The sequence below is a fragment of the Perkinsus marinus genome, assembly GCF_000006405.1.
Source record: "Perkinsus marinus ATCC 50983 genomic scaffold scf_1104296939758, whole genome shotgun sequence".
In the NCBI taxonomy this organism is placed as follows: Eukaryota; Perkinsozoa; order Perkinsida; family Perkinsidae; genus Perkinsus; species Perkinsus marinus.
This window is the reverse complement of record NW_003213081.1, coordinates 615,847-628,103: the sequence shown is the minus strand read 5'-3', so window position 1 is coordinate 628,103 and position 12,257 is coordinate 615,847. Positions and strand designations below refer to the sequence as shown.

Here is a 12,257-nt window from a genome sequence, read left to right as displayed (position 1 = left end):
AAGTTTTTCGTGCATATCTCTTCGAGCTGTTCGCATAATCGAATTTTCCGATTTTTCCCAACACCTCCGCATATAGAGGAGTCGTTTGATCTATCTGGTAGCCTATTACGTTCCGTAGTTAAGCCAGAATAATTCTGCACGCACGCACAACGCGAAAGTGCCTGTTGTTGCGGTATATGCTTCGCTCGCTTCGCAACTTTGAAAAAGTATATGATATAATAACATTAATAATAATGGTATTTGTAATATAAAAATGAAGGTATATATAACTATAATAATAAATATGCATTTTTAATAAAGTTGAATATTATAGTTAACTCTGATAACTTCATTTTATTAACTCTGCCAAGTGCAGTGTGGGAATATATGCTTGCTTTCCTAAACTGAGCTCAGAAGTTTCCAAAGCTAATTGTAGAATTCGGGTAGAAGTGAAATATAGAGATCAGCAAGAATTTCCCAAAATTTCCTCAAAATTTCTACAGATCATGTAGTTGACCATGTGCATATATTCCCACACCGATTGGACCTAAATTTGATTTATTTACTTCGTTGAAAGAATAAAGTATCTTTAATGACGCCGCATATCATTTCTGTATCATCACTAGAGAGGCTGTCAATGGACCTATTTTGAATCTTTGTCTCTCAACCTCAAGATACGCTTCATTATACTTCGTCTGCTCAATCGATCGAGATGACAATGAGCTCATCGCGCTTGAGACTATCCACCTCTACGTGGAAACGCTTGACAGATATTTTGGAAACGTGTGTGAACTTGATGTTATTTTCAACTTCCATAAAGCGTAAGGAAATTAAATTAATGATTTTGTGAAATTTATATTTTTTATCAGGCAATATATTCTGGATGAAGTTTTGGTCGCGGGAGAGTTGCAAGAATCTTCAAAGCGCGCGGTGAGATTTGCATTGGAAATTTTGTAATTTATTTATAGTGTGATGCGAAAAATTGTCGTACAACTTTTTAAACCATTCTGCTTTCGATTAGTTGAGTGAATTAGTTGCCTTGTTGAATCAGAAGTTTGCAGAGCTTTACAGCGGTATACGGAATTTGAGTCAATGGAGTTTCACCACCCTAGTGGTATGAAAAACACTAGTAAAAAACATATTTCATGACTACTGCGTAGTGTGAATATCGCGTTTTTCACGGAGTTTTACGCCACCTCATGTGAAACGGGTAGTCGTGAAACTCCAATGCACAGTAATTGCAAGAGAATGCGGTTTTGCAAATGTTAAATTTATAGTTGCTCATTTTGCCTCTATACCGACCACAAAGATATCAATGGAGTTTAACCCGTGATATGAAAAACGCTAGTGAAAAACATATTTCACGACTACTGCGTAGTGTGAATATCGCGTTTTTCACGGAGTTTTACACCAGTTTACGTAAAACGGGTGAAACTCCAATAGACTCCAAATCATTAGAGAATTCAATTTAATCATGTACGACATTGAAATACGGACTTTCCAAATTGTCTAAATTTTGATTGTTTCAACGCAGCCCCATGCACACAATGGGCAATTGCTGGGGAGAAACTGCTGATCATCATCACTTTTTAACTAGCATCTCAGTCTGTCACCACTTCACTTTCGGTAGTGTTTGCTTTCGCAGGACATTCAGCCCGCTTCAAAAAGCGCGCGCCCTAAATCAGTATTTGTCTGTTGTAGGTTCTACGAGCGATCTCTGCTGAGGATGAACTGGAAAGTGAAAAGAATTCATCATCGTCGAAGCGTCGATGATGAATTCTTTGTATGATGATGATGGTGATGGTAGCTTTCAGAACATTTTGTTTTATTGTTAATTGACGACCGCTTTCTGTGAGATTCTCCCGAGGAATGAGGTGAACTTGAATATCTATTTACAGGTGATAGTGTCGTGAATAGGTAGGTAGGCTTCAATACTGTGCTGCAACACAACAGCACAAAACAAGTCGGAGGTGACTCTGTGCACGCGTACACTGTGTGCAATAGCTATGTGAAATAGATCAACTTAGCGGACGACTACTGATGCCTTTAGGAGTGCACTCACAACGGGGCACTGCATCAAATCTAAGCGAGATGCATAAAAACCTAAGGGTATCGGCGCTCGCCCTAAATGGAAGGTTAAAGTTGATATACAGATGATGACCGTAACGCAAGTGAGAATCTAAACTGCAAATTCCAAGAAAAAGAACTGAAGGGAAACCCGACGGGAAAACCAGAAACCCGAACTGTTATCGAAGGCCAAGCTGTAATCCAAGGCTAAGTCGAAATACAGGTGGGGACGTGCGCTAAACTTGTTCAGAAAACAGGCCTATTCTATAGAAGTGAGGATTTATCCACTCACAACGGGAACAATACGAATCTACAAAAATAGTAGTTAATTATCGATCAATCCATTTAACTAGTTGAAAATAAATTACACATGGTGAAACTCTTGGATGAAGTTCATCGGAAGAAACTGTGTGATTCACGAGTAGGGTCCGACTTTCCGTACGTATACAGGAGGAAGAGTAAGGTGTGTTGGTATGGAATGATGTAGTCCGTGTATGTCGACTCTACTGTGCGAGAGAGCATTATCCTTTGCCAAGTGCCATCAGTCCCAAGACATGTATATTTCCTTACCCTGCCTTGCGTGAGCTCGTTAGCCTCTGACGCCCGTTCCCGGTAGCCTCCGATAATACAGTGTGTATTATACCGATTCACATCAGGCTCGTTCTGGTGCAGTACGAGTTCATATATCATTTAAATATTGTATCATTGTTGTGGTTATTCCCGGAATCAGGGTAGTTACTAAGGCTGTATTATGCTCGTCTTTGTCATCAATTTAATCGCCTGGGATTTCGACGGCTAAAGGTCTTGAATTCTATCAATACTGTCTTAGTTTTGGTCTTGATGACTTACCTCAGTTAGATGGTATTTTCACACATGATTAATTACAGCAAACCCCTGCCGTCAGGACCGATCTACCGTAGACAGCCGTCAGTTTCTCTCACACAAGCGATGATTTACATCTTTTCGGTGGCATTTACTTCTACAGTAGTCTTACCTCTGTGCTACATCACTTGGTGGACTTCGCAAACGCCATCTTATAAACCCATCGAGAAGGAAGTGAATCTTTATGAATGCCCCTCAATAATCGACTACATTGATTGGGAATATTTTTTTACCTCGGGAGACTTCTTCCGTTACGCGATAGCTCAAAATCGACCACCTCGACTGAAGGTAGCAGCAAGCCAACAGCGTTTATGCTCACTTCCGGGAGATCTCGAACCGAGTTGGGGAGATTGTTTGCCAATTAACCCGATCGTAGACCCAGCGAGATGCCTGCTGGCGACGCGAACGGAGTTGTTGAAAACTAGTAGGGACTTTGTTGGAAAAGTATGCATGTCTGCTGTACTCGACATGATGCTCATAGAAGTGGATGAAGTTATGCGAGAGCTTGGATGTCAACCGATTGTCACTTTCGGGACCGCGTTAGGAGCTTGCAGGAACGGTACGCATATACCCCATACGGACGACGTTGATTTGGCGTAAGCATATCGTAGAGTGTGGCAACGGATTTTGTATGGCTGTTGTGAACTGATTGAAAAACCGGAAAAGTTAATTTGCTGGAAAATCCCACATCTTCCCATTGCGTGTTTCACAGTTGTTGAGAAATGAAAGAATTAATTAGAGACGAACGAATGTCTTCTTGCGTAGATATGTGAGAGAAGATGGAAGCGAAGACTGCTTGGGCGAGCGGTTCGTGGAGTTGTTAAGGTCTCGTGGACTATATGCATTTACCGATGACCTCATTCGGGTTTGCATCGCACCTTTCCATCCTCTGGCTGCGAATCTTTATGACGTCTATAACGCCACGCCTTGCAGCTCTGAACGGTCTTGTGGTTACGTTGATATTTATCCGTTGGTACCATACTACGGTGATAAACCTTACCATCGATCAGGGAAGTTGTACAGACATGTGCCATACGATGGGTATCGGATGAGTGAGGAACAAATATGGCCGCTACGGGAAGTGTCCATAAATGGCAGAAAATTCGATACTTTTGCAGATGTGGAAGATCTGCTTGAACGAAGCTACGGTAAGGATTTCCTTCATCCGAAAGGAAATGATGAGTACCTTCGCGACCTTGATATCGGCACATGATACTCTGTGGTTGACCTAAGATACACTCGAGTGTTTGGCAATGACGTAATGTATGCACGATAATATTATCCGTTGTAGCTCAGAAACTCGACTCATTGTGCTGTTGAGCTCCACCAGTTGACTTTTCTGTGAGATTATTGGAGGAAGGGTCAAGCGTCAGTGACTCAGCTGGTGTCATTTGTAGGGGAAATTGCGGTCATCGACATCATAGTCAGCTTCGCCATGATTGCAGTGCGATTATTGCGCTTTTCAACAGACCAATATTGAGGGTGTGGGTGACAAGCACCGATGTACGATTTGCGAAAGAATTGCTTTAGCATATCTGATAGATGCTGATTAATCAAGAAAGCAATGCTCCCATGACAGCACGAATTCGATTTGGTTTTTCCCTATATTTTTTCAGCAGTCTGGGAATTCATGATAAAATAATTCATAACTTTTGTTTGCTAACCTGATGTTATGTTTGGCAAGACCAGTGTTGAAGAATATGTGGTGCAGAGACGGTATGAGCTCCCCAGCCGGTGGAGTCAAACCCGCTTTGGAGGAAAAATGGGAAGTGTTTGGTTCTCTGTATTGTATTGATGGAAAGTCTCGCCAGAGGCTAGGGTCAACTCCAGAGGAAGTGATTCGACGGGCGACCGGGCTCGGTCGCTCGTAGGAGCTCCAACAATCCCTCGGATTGAATCCGAGGATTCTGAAGGAAAGTTATTCGTAACTGACAGTTTTTTTTCTTGTAGTGGACTGGGTGACGGGACAGACCCGTGTGGGACGTGAGTCGTTGATACGACACCACTTAGTCGGGCACCTGTCTCGTGACCGAAGCTCCAGGGGGGAGCCCTGCAAGTCTTCGGTCCTCTCCACACCACCTAGTCGACTAACTCTATCAGAACTTTCCTGGTTTAGTGAATAGTTAGTATAACTAGAAGATCACTGGAGCCAGAGTTGACGATCTGGCACTACAACCGTTGTAGTCCAACGCAAATCTGACTCCGGCTGCCGTTCGCACAGATGTACAATGTACACGAGGCTAGTGAGACACAGTGTGTAGTGTTTGCGCTGTGTTTGACACACAAGATTCGGAAGCTAAAACTACAAGTGGATGACGGCCAGCAGTTGCTGGAGGTCTCTGTGAATGTTTCCGAGGCGGAGGATGAAGCAGCTCACATCCCGAGTCCGAACAGTATTCTCAAGGACTTTGTGATAGTTATGACTCTGGCTGTTGAAACTGATCGAATCCGGGGGGTTCTCTATCTTAGGTCTCTTCGCTCCTTATTTGACATGAAGATGATAAGAGCGTATAACCAAACACCTAATTCAGGTGTAAGCATGTCCTGAAGGACCCCAGAGTACTTGCCGTATGACAAAGTACTCCCAAGCCTCCAGGTTCGGAACCTGACTCGCTTCCAATGCTTCAGCATCAGATCGTAGGTTGGAACATACCGATAGTCTCCATGGCAAATATCAAGATTGTTTCAGGGTCGTCCTCGACGAAATAAGTTGTCGAAGTTTCCACGCATGGTTTGGGAGCCATGCCCCCATATCCATGATACGTATCTTGTAGAGCACATCGACTGCTTATGGGCAGAATAGGTCGCCTTAGCTGGTCTGACACTCAATCCACAGGAGGAAGTGATCTGCACTCTTCGAGCACTGTCTGGAAGTGTAACAAATTCAATGTATATATCAATAAAGTTTAGCCACGGTCTTGGAATATGAGTCATCGGGCGCGCGGGCTAGGACACCACCGAGAAGTACGAGTTGGAGAAGGCGGCCGAGCATCGATTAAGTTGGGCAACCTACTGGAAACAGTCCTGTAATGCTACTCCATATCAAGGATACCAATCTCAGTTTTGTGAGTGTAGCATTACACTTGGAAAGCTGGTCCGTTCTACACCACACCACAATCGAACGCAGATGTCTACACGCGGTCTACACACTCCTCGGAGGTTCCGGGTTACGAAACGCATGACACGTGTGCTACACGTCGTGCGTGAAACACGCACACATGTCGTGACAGTGTCACGGCCAAGAAGAACGTCAATGCCCAGTTGACATTCTCAAGTCCAAGTCTGGCACGGCCGAGCTCCTCGTCGAGGAGCTCTCGAGAAATCTCTAGAAGAACATTTCAAGTATCTCAGTGAAGTATTCTCTTGCGAAACTTTCGGATATCTTGAGGTTTATCATCATAACCTAGTGCTCGTGGACTCTCGTCATAGGTTACGGGTATAACTGACCTCACTCACAATTGATCCGTTAACGGTTGTCAACCGTTAACTCCAACCGTCACGTTTTGGTCGTTTCATCGGACCTGATCGGAATGAATCCTCGTTCTACCGAATCGACCCGACCGTTATTGATGCTCGACCAGCCTGCACGGCAGAGAGCGTCACCTCTTTGTACATGCGTATAGACATTCTCCTCGTGCTTGGCAAGCACAAGAAGAGCTTGCGTACTCTTGTACCCTTGCGTACAAGAGTGTGAGCACAGGATACATGCGTACTATTGATGTGAAGCATTGAGCGTTACTAGCTCTTGAGTCCGTAGCTATTTGGCTCAAAGTCTCAGTGTACGCTTGGTTCGTATCTCTCAAGCTAATGTCGGGTCGTGTTTACACAAGGGAACGACATGAGGCACCGGACTGTCCGGTCCGGACATCAACCACGTATGTCGCGGTATCAGTTGATGAACTCTAAAACAACACAAGAGAACTCGAGCTAGAGCAACCAATACTACGACCCTAGGACAATAACGATAAGCGCACTACCTGCACTTGAGTTCTGTACGAATGTACACACTTGGCAGCACAGTACTCGATATTTGGATCATTCGTTATGAATAAGAAGGCGGAGATTTGATGAGATAACGAGGGTGCAGGCAAACTGGACCCACAACACGTGCTATAATGCGTTAAACATGTGATCTACACAGTTCGTGATTGACGCTGATCGTATGTGAGTGAAGGGCAATTCAATTCCACGCGACACGTGTCACACGTCACAAGTCTAAAAGAGTCGCACGTGTCTAACTTATTCCATCGAGTAAGCCCCTGAAACAACCTTAATATTTGCCATAGAGACTACTGCCAATAGTCTATTGGTGTCTTTCAACCTACGGCCTGCTGCCGAAGGATCAACTCTGGATGCGTGACGTCTCCGAAGTTGGGTAACCTCGTCGGGTTGCAGTTTAATTACTATTATCGTCGTTTTGGTGACTCTCCAAAGAATAACTTTTTCCTGCATCATGGCACGTCACTACACTCTCATTATGCTGTTCTCCGCTATCTTATCAATCGGCTACTCACTGTCTCAGGACAAGAATGTATCTGTCGACAACGATATACCTGCAAACCACTGGGCTGTGAGTGCAGTGATTGAGGGAATCATCATATCATTTGAGAGACAAGTAACGGGAACAGTTTATATTGTGTGACTGCTCAGGTCCTCATCGCCGGTTCCAACACTTATAAGAACTACCGACATCAAGCTGACTTATGTCATGCGTATCAGATTCTCAGAGGAAATGGTGTACCCAAGGAGCACATCATCACTTTATCGTAAGAGAGACCTCCTTAGCGCACTGGTGGCAGCCGTGGTCTCTCCTGTCATCTCCAGGTATAACGATGCTGTCAATCACCGTTATAACCCTTTCAAGGGGCAACTATTTAACAAACCAACGGGTGGGCTCGTTCGTCACCTAAGGAGCCCATGAGCCCTCACTTTAAGGTGACCGCCCTGGCGTTGATGTCTATGAAGGTTGCGAGATAGACTATAGTGGCGAGGCGGTCACGGTCAAAAACGTACAAGGAGTGAGTCTCGTTGAATGCGAGTCCATCTCTTATCCAGGATAAGTTATCCTACACAAGATATGCTTCCCTCAGCCTCGGAATCATTCTTGCTATTGCTGCGATAACATAGCAAGAATGGTTGCTTTCCACATGCAACAACAATAATAGCAGGAACCTTCAATAGTATTGCAGGTTCTAACCGGCGATAAGTCGCTAGCATCGGGGAAAGTTCTGGAAAGCACCGAGAACGATTACGTCTTCATCAATTTTGTGGGTCACGGCGATCGTTAGATAATTCTCGAAGCATCATCGAGATTATCTGAGTGATTCTTCCTCAGCGGATACGATTTACCTCCCAGCTGAGAAAATAACTGAAGCACAACTTCAATCGTGGTTGACGGCCATGGAGAAGAAAAAGATGTGGCTTGCAATTCCACAGTCATTCGCACGACACACAACATATCATTCAGGTATAAACAGTTGGTGTTCTATGTCGAGGCGTGTGAAGCTGGCAGTTTGTTCGCGGGGAGTCCTCCTATTCCGGGCCAGTAAGGGTGCCATACTGGGGCATGCCGTTCGTCTGCGAAACCGGGAGCGCATGACTTCTCATATTTGGCAGATATTACGTCACAGCTTCCAATGCACAGGAGTCGAGTATTGGAACGTACTGTTTTCCAGTAGGAGTGATTCTGATCCTCATCCCACATCATGTCGGCGAAATAGATGGCCGTTCTTTCTTCAGCATGCTATGGTTGCTAACGTATCTTTTCGCGTCTGTCTCGGAGACCTTTTCTCTGTTAACTGGATGGAGAATGAAGACTTCCTTTCCGCGACTGGCTACAATGAGACTCTGGAGCAGCAATATGACCTGGTCAAAAAGGAAACCACCTTCAGGTTGGACCGCGGGAATTCACTCAGTCGAGTCTGCTTCCTTTTATTCATGTTATGCAGTATGGAGACACCACATTCACCAACGACTCTACCCAATATTTCATGGGTAGCAGGAACGGAAAGTTCAAGTTGATCGGTTCCGACTATGCTCCTGGGTGAGTAACTGAGTATCCTGACATCTATTTCGATGATCTTCTGTGGTGTCTCGTCCTACCTTGCGGCATTGATAAGACCAATGAAGTTTATTGAATGAACGATGTGTCACAAGGAGCGATTGGCTAAACGTTTGGGTTCATTCTAGGTCCGAAGCGACCGTTGAGCATGTCTTCGGGGAGTTCTTTGGACGTCCGAAGCCGCAGGGCATGACGGTTGAAGAGGTAAGAACTCTTTTTCCCATTTGGATATGCTGAGGGAGGAGATTGTCACGAGATCATTGGTTGATCCTAGGAAGTCGCGAGGGAGAAGGAAAGGCTCCGCGCTATCAAGCAAGTTAGTAGCGTACCATCAAGGATGATTCCCATCCACATGAAGTAGATTCCATTCAGTCCTGGCTCACTGATCTGCTCGCATTCAGATACAGCGAGCTGAGGGAAGAAGAGGGGAAGCCGAGCAACTACAGAAGGCAGTTAGAAGTCGCTAAGGAACTCCTTCAGACCGTCGAGGAAAGCGTGAGTAGTCTATTCAGAGTAGAACAGTCGGGGTCCATCCATTGTGCTGACGACCGCTCGAAGGGACGATAGACGTTCTTCAGATTCGTGAGATTGAGGAAATGATGGATCGCAATGAGCATTTACGCCTGGAACGCGATTTAGCCCACAGCTAAAAGTAAGTCCAGCCCTTGCTTTGGAGGATGTGGAGACCCATCGCTTCGATTGGCAGGAGTTCATGCTCATCAATGTAGTTGATAATGGAGAATATAGTTTTTAATACCAAGCCTACTCCAATGGTATCGGTAGTTACTTCAGCTATCGTATGTTTTTGTAATTTCTCCGGAGTGCCACTGGCAGTATACCAGTGCAAAGATCGCATGGCTTGGCCATCCCAAATTCTTCTCGAATCTATCACGGTTAACAAGAGTTTGCTACTAGCAGTTTCAATTGTGTACTTTGTTGTGTTTCGCACTAAAAAAGTGCTGGCTGGATTATGGGCAGATTGGAACGTGCATCGCGATTCATCTGTTCAACGAGGAGCCGGGACTGTGACTCAACTCTCAACCTCGAATCAACCCCGAGTGGTTTCGAGACCAGATCGATACTGCCTTGACAGCTGGCACTGTCAGGTCAAAATCAAGCCCACTCCTGAGACATCCAGATACACAACACTTATATTCAACTAAGCCATCTTACGTGCGATGAATGAGTGCCGCTCACTAGTTCTCTTCCTCTGTTTATTTTCAGAGGCGTTATGCCAAGCTCGTCTGAACGAAAGTTCCGCGAGTGCTCCTCCAAACGCACGTCGCGTTTGCCCCAACTGTATCTCACAGAGCATAATACAAAGTGTTGTAGGTTATAGCAACAGACTAAACGGACATCACAGATAAACAGCTCATAGCTAACGATTGATGAGGACGATAGTAGACAATAATTGTGTCAACCATCACATGCCCCTTTCTTTTGTTTAAGGGATTTTACTTTTGCCGAACGTCGTAACTCAAACCCATTTAAACTCCTCGATGACGAATCGTCATTGACGATGGCGAACCACTTTGGACATCTTGAACATCTTGAACTTCTTCTTGTCCTTGAGGATGAACAACCACATAAAATCCCACGAATGCGGGTATGCGGGAGGAAAACCTAAACATGAAACCCGAACACGAGCCTTGTGACTCTGTTGCGAGTTAGCTTTGGTTCTCCATGTCATAGCGCCAGTGAGTTTTGGACCGCTGTAGGTCGTGAGTGGTCAAACTAGCAGATAATACTCACTTGTGTGACCATAGTTTGTGAATGTGGGCCCTTCGCCGCCTAATCGTCGGCGACACATGAGGTCGATTAAAATGGGTTAAAACGATCGACATCATGTTGGACAGTCTATCTAACCGTCCGATCGGGCCATTTATGGTCATCAACTTGATGACTGTACTACTAGTACAGGCTTTTCACTTGATGACATCAAGTAACAGAAGACATCTCAGAACACAAGACAAAGTGTTGTTGGTTATAGCAACAGATTTGACGGACAGCACAGATAAACAGCTCATAGGTAATGGTCGATGAGGACGATAGTAGACAATGATTGTGTCAGCCATCACAATGGCATGGAGCATCATCACAATGCCCCTAGACATGGAAACACATATGTGAAAACAATCCGTCAATCGCATGTTTCATCATTTGTGGTGCTGAATGACTCCTCATTATGAGGTATACTCCTATTAGATGGAAGTAGACTGGCTTAATCAACGCTTTAGGCTCTTATTAGATGCATAATGCATCATGCATTACCATCAGCGACCATGCCAGACGCGACCACATGGGTCGGTGACATGAGAATACTGAGGATCGGTATCCCACTATCCCAAGGCAATGGAAGACGTCAGAGCCACCACCAGTCTGATAACATGACCAATATCGAGCAGAGGGCGTTTACCACAAAATTTGTGGCACAAATCCTCCAGATCTTCAACATTTATAATATCTTCAGCAGGCAGCGTATTTAGCGCTGGCAGCGCTGCGCTGCACGTAGTTCGGAACTACTAGCTCCATCATGTAGAGTCTACATTGTAGACCGAACATATTCAATGTTAGTTCTAGAGCCTTGCCACCTTGCAGGAGTGCCACAACTTTACGAAGGACTAGAATGTTCTGAACATACGTTAACTGTATGTGATATTGAGAAATCAGCTGAGGGTCCTTGCAGTAGTCCATCCAGCATCGCAAGGCGTCCTAAAGCTCTGTATGGAGCATGAAGGACCGTCCAGACAGCGGCTGCTTGCCTTCCAGTGGGCTTGCCCGGCTGCCAACTTTATACTCAGATCCCTCGGTCCGCCACAACCACTGGACGTTGCCCCCGTAGGGCCCGCTACAGCTTCGATACCGGGAGTGGCGACAGAACTTCCTGATTTCTCTTTGGCTGACGATGGTATTCTAATGAAGAGGTCCCAAACCCCGAAGGTGAATGCGTTCACCACTTCAGATCTGAACCTCAGATCCCAGACACGTTGGAGTCTTGCGTGTAGAGCCTCGCCGGATTGTCCCGAAGAGATACCAAGCCCAGCATCTGGCAGAGACTCGTAATATGAAAGGTACTGCTCTACATGATGGAACAACATGTGGACTTTGAGAGTTGGAGCCAAACCGGTTGCATACCATGCAGATTGCATGATGCAGTACCAAACTCATTTATGGACCCTTTCTAGCCAGGCAATCGACGATTCCCGAGGCATTTCTATTGCAAGTGGTAGAAAACTTTCAGCGCTTCCACAAAGGGTAGAGCCTTATT

General features: G+C 45.2%; 2 protein-coding genes across 2 annotated transcripts in view; both read left to right on the top strand.

The window, feature by feature from the left end:
* The window catches only part of Pmar_PMAR029368 (clathrin coat assembly protein ap19, putative), a gene marked incomplete at both ends in the record, with an annotated part of 2,705 nt that extends 1,606 nt beyond the window's left edge, over nt 1-1,099 (top strand). Inside the window, 3 exons of the mRNA XM_002782452.1 lie at nt 654-800; nt 849-909; nt 1,001-1,099. Of these exons, the coding sequence (XP_002782498.1) occupies nt 654-800; nt 849-909; nt 1,001-1,099 (307 nt within the window). The remainder of the gene's footprint in view (nt 1-653; nt 801-848; nt 910-1,000) is intronic.
* A 6,282-nt stretch (nt 1,100-7,381) lies between these two features.
* On the top strand, nt 7,382-9,639 carry Pmar_PMAR029367 (conserved hypothetical protein; the record flags this gene model as incomplete). The annotated part of the gene is made up of 11 exons (XM_002782451.1): nt 7,382-7,498; nt 7,579-7,694; nt 7,753-7,817; nt 7,864-7,946; nt 8,118-8,195; nt 8,668-8,819; nt 8,930-8,971; nt 9,118-9,193; nt 9,264-9,346; nt 9,391-9,484; nt 9,568-9,639. 11 exons carry the CDS (start codon nt 7,382-7,384, stop codon nt 9,637-9,639), a joined length of 978 nt encoding a protein of 325 aa, XP_002782497.1.
* Between the last annotated feature and the right edge of the window lie 2,618 nt (nt 9,640-12,257).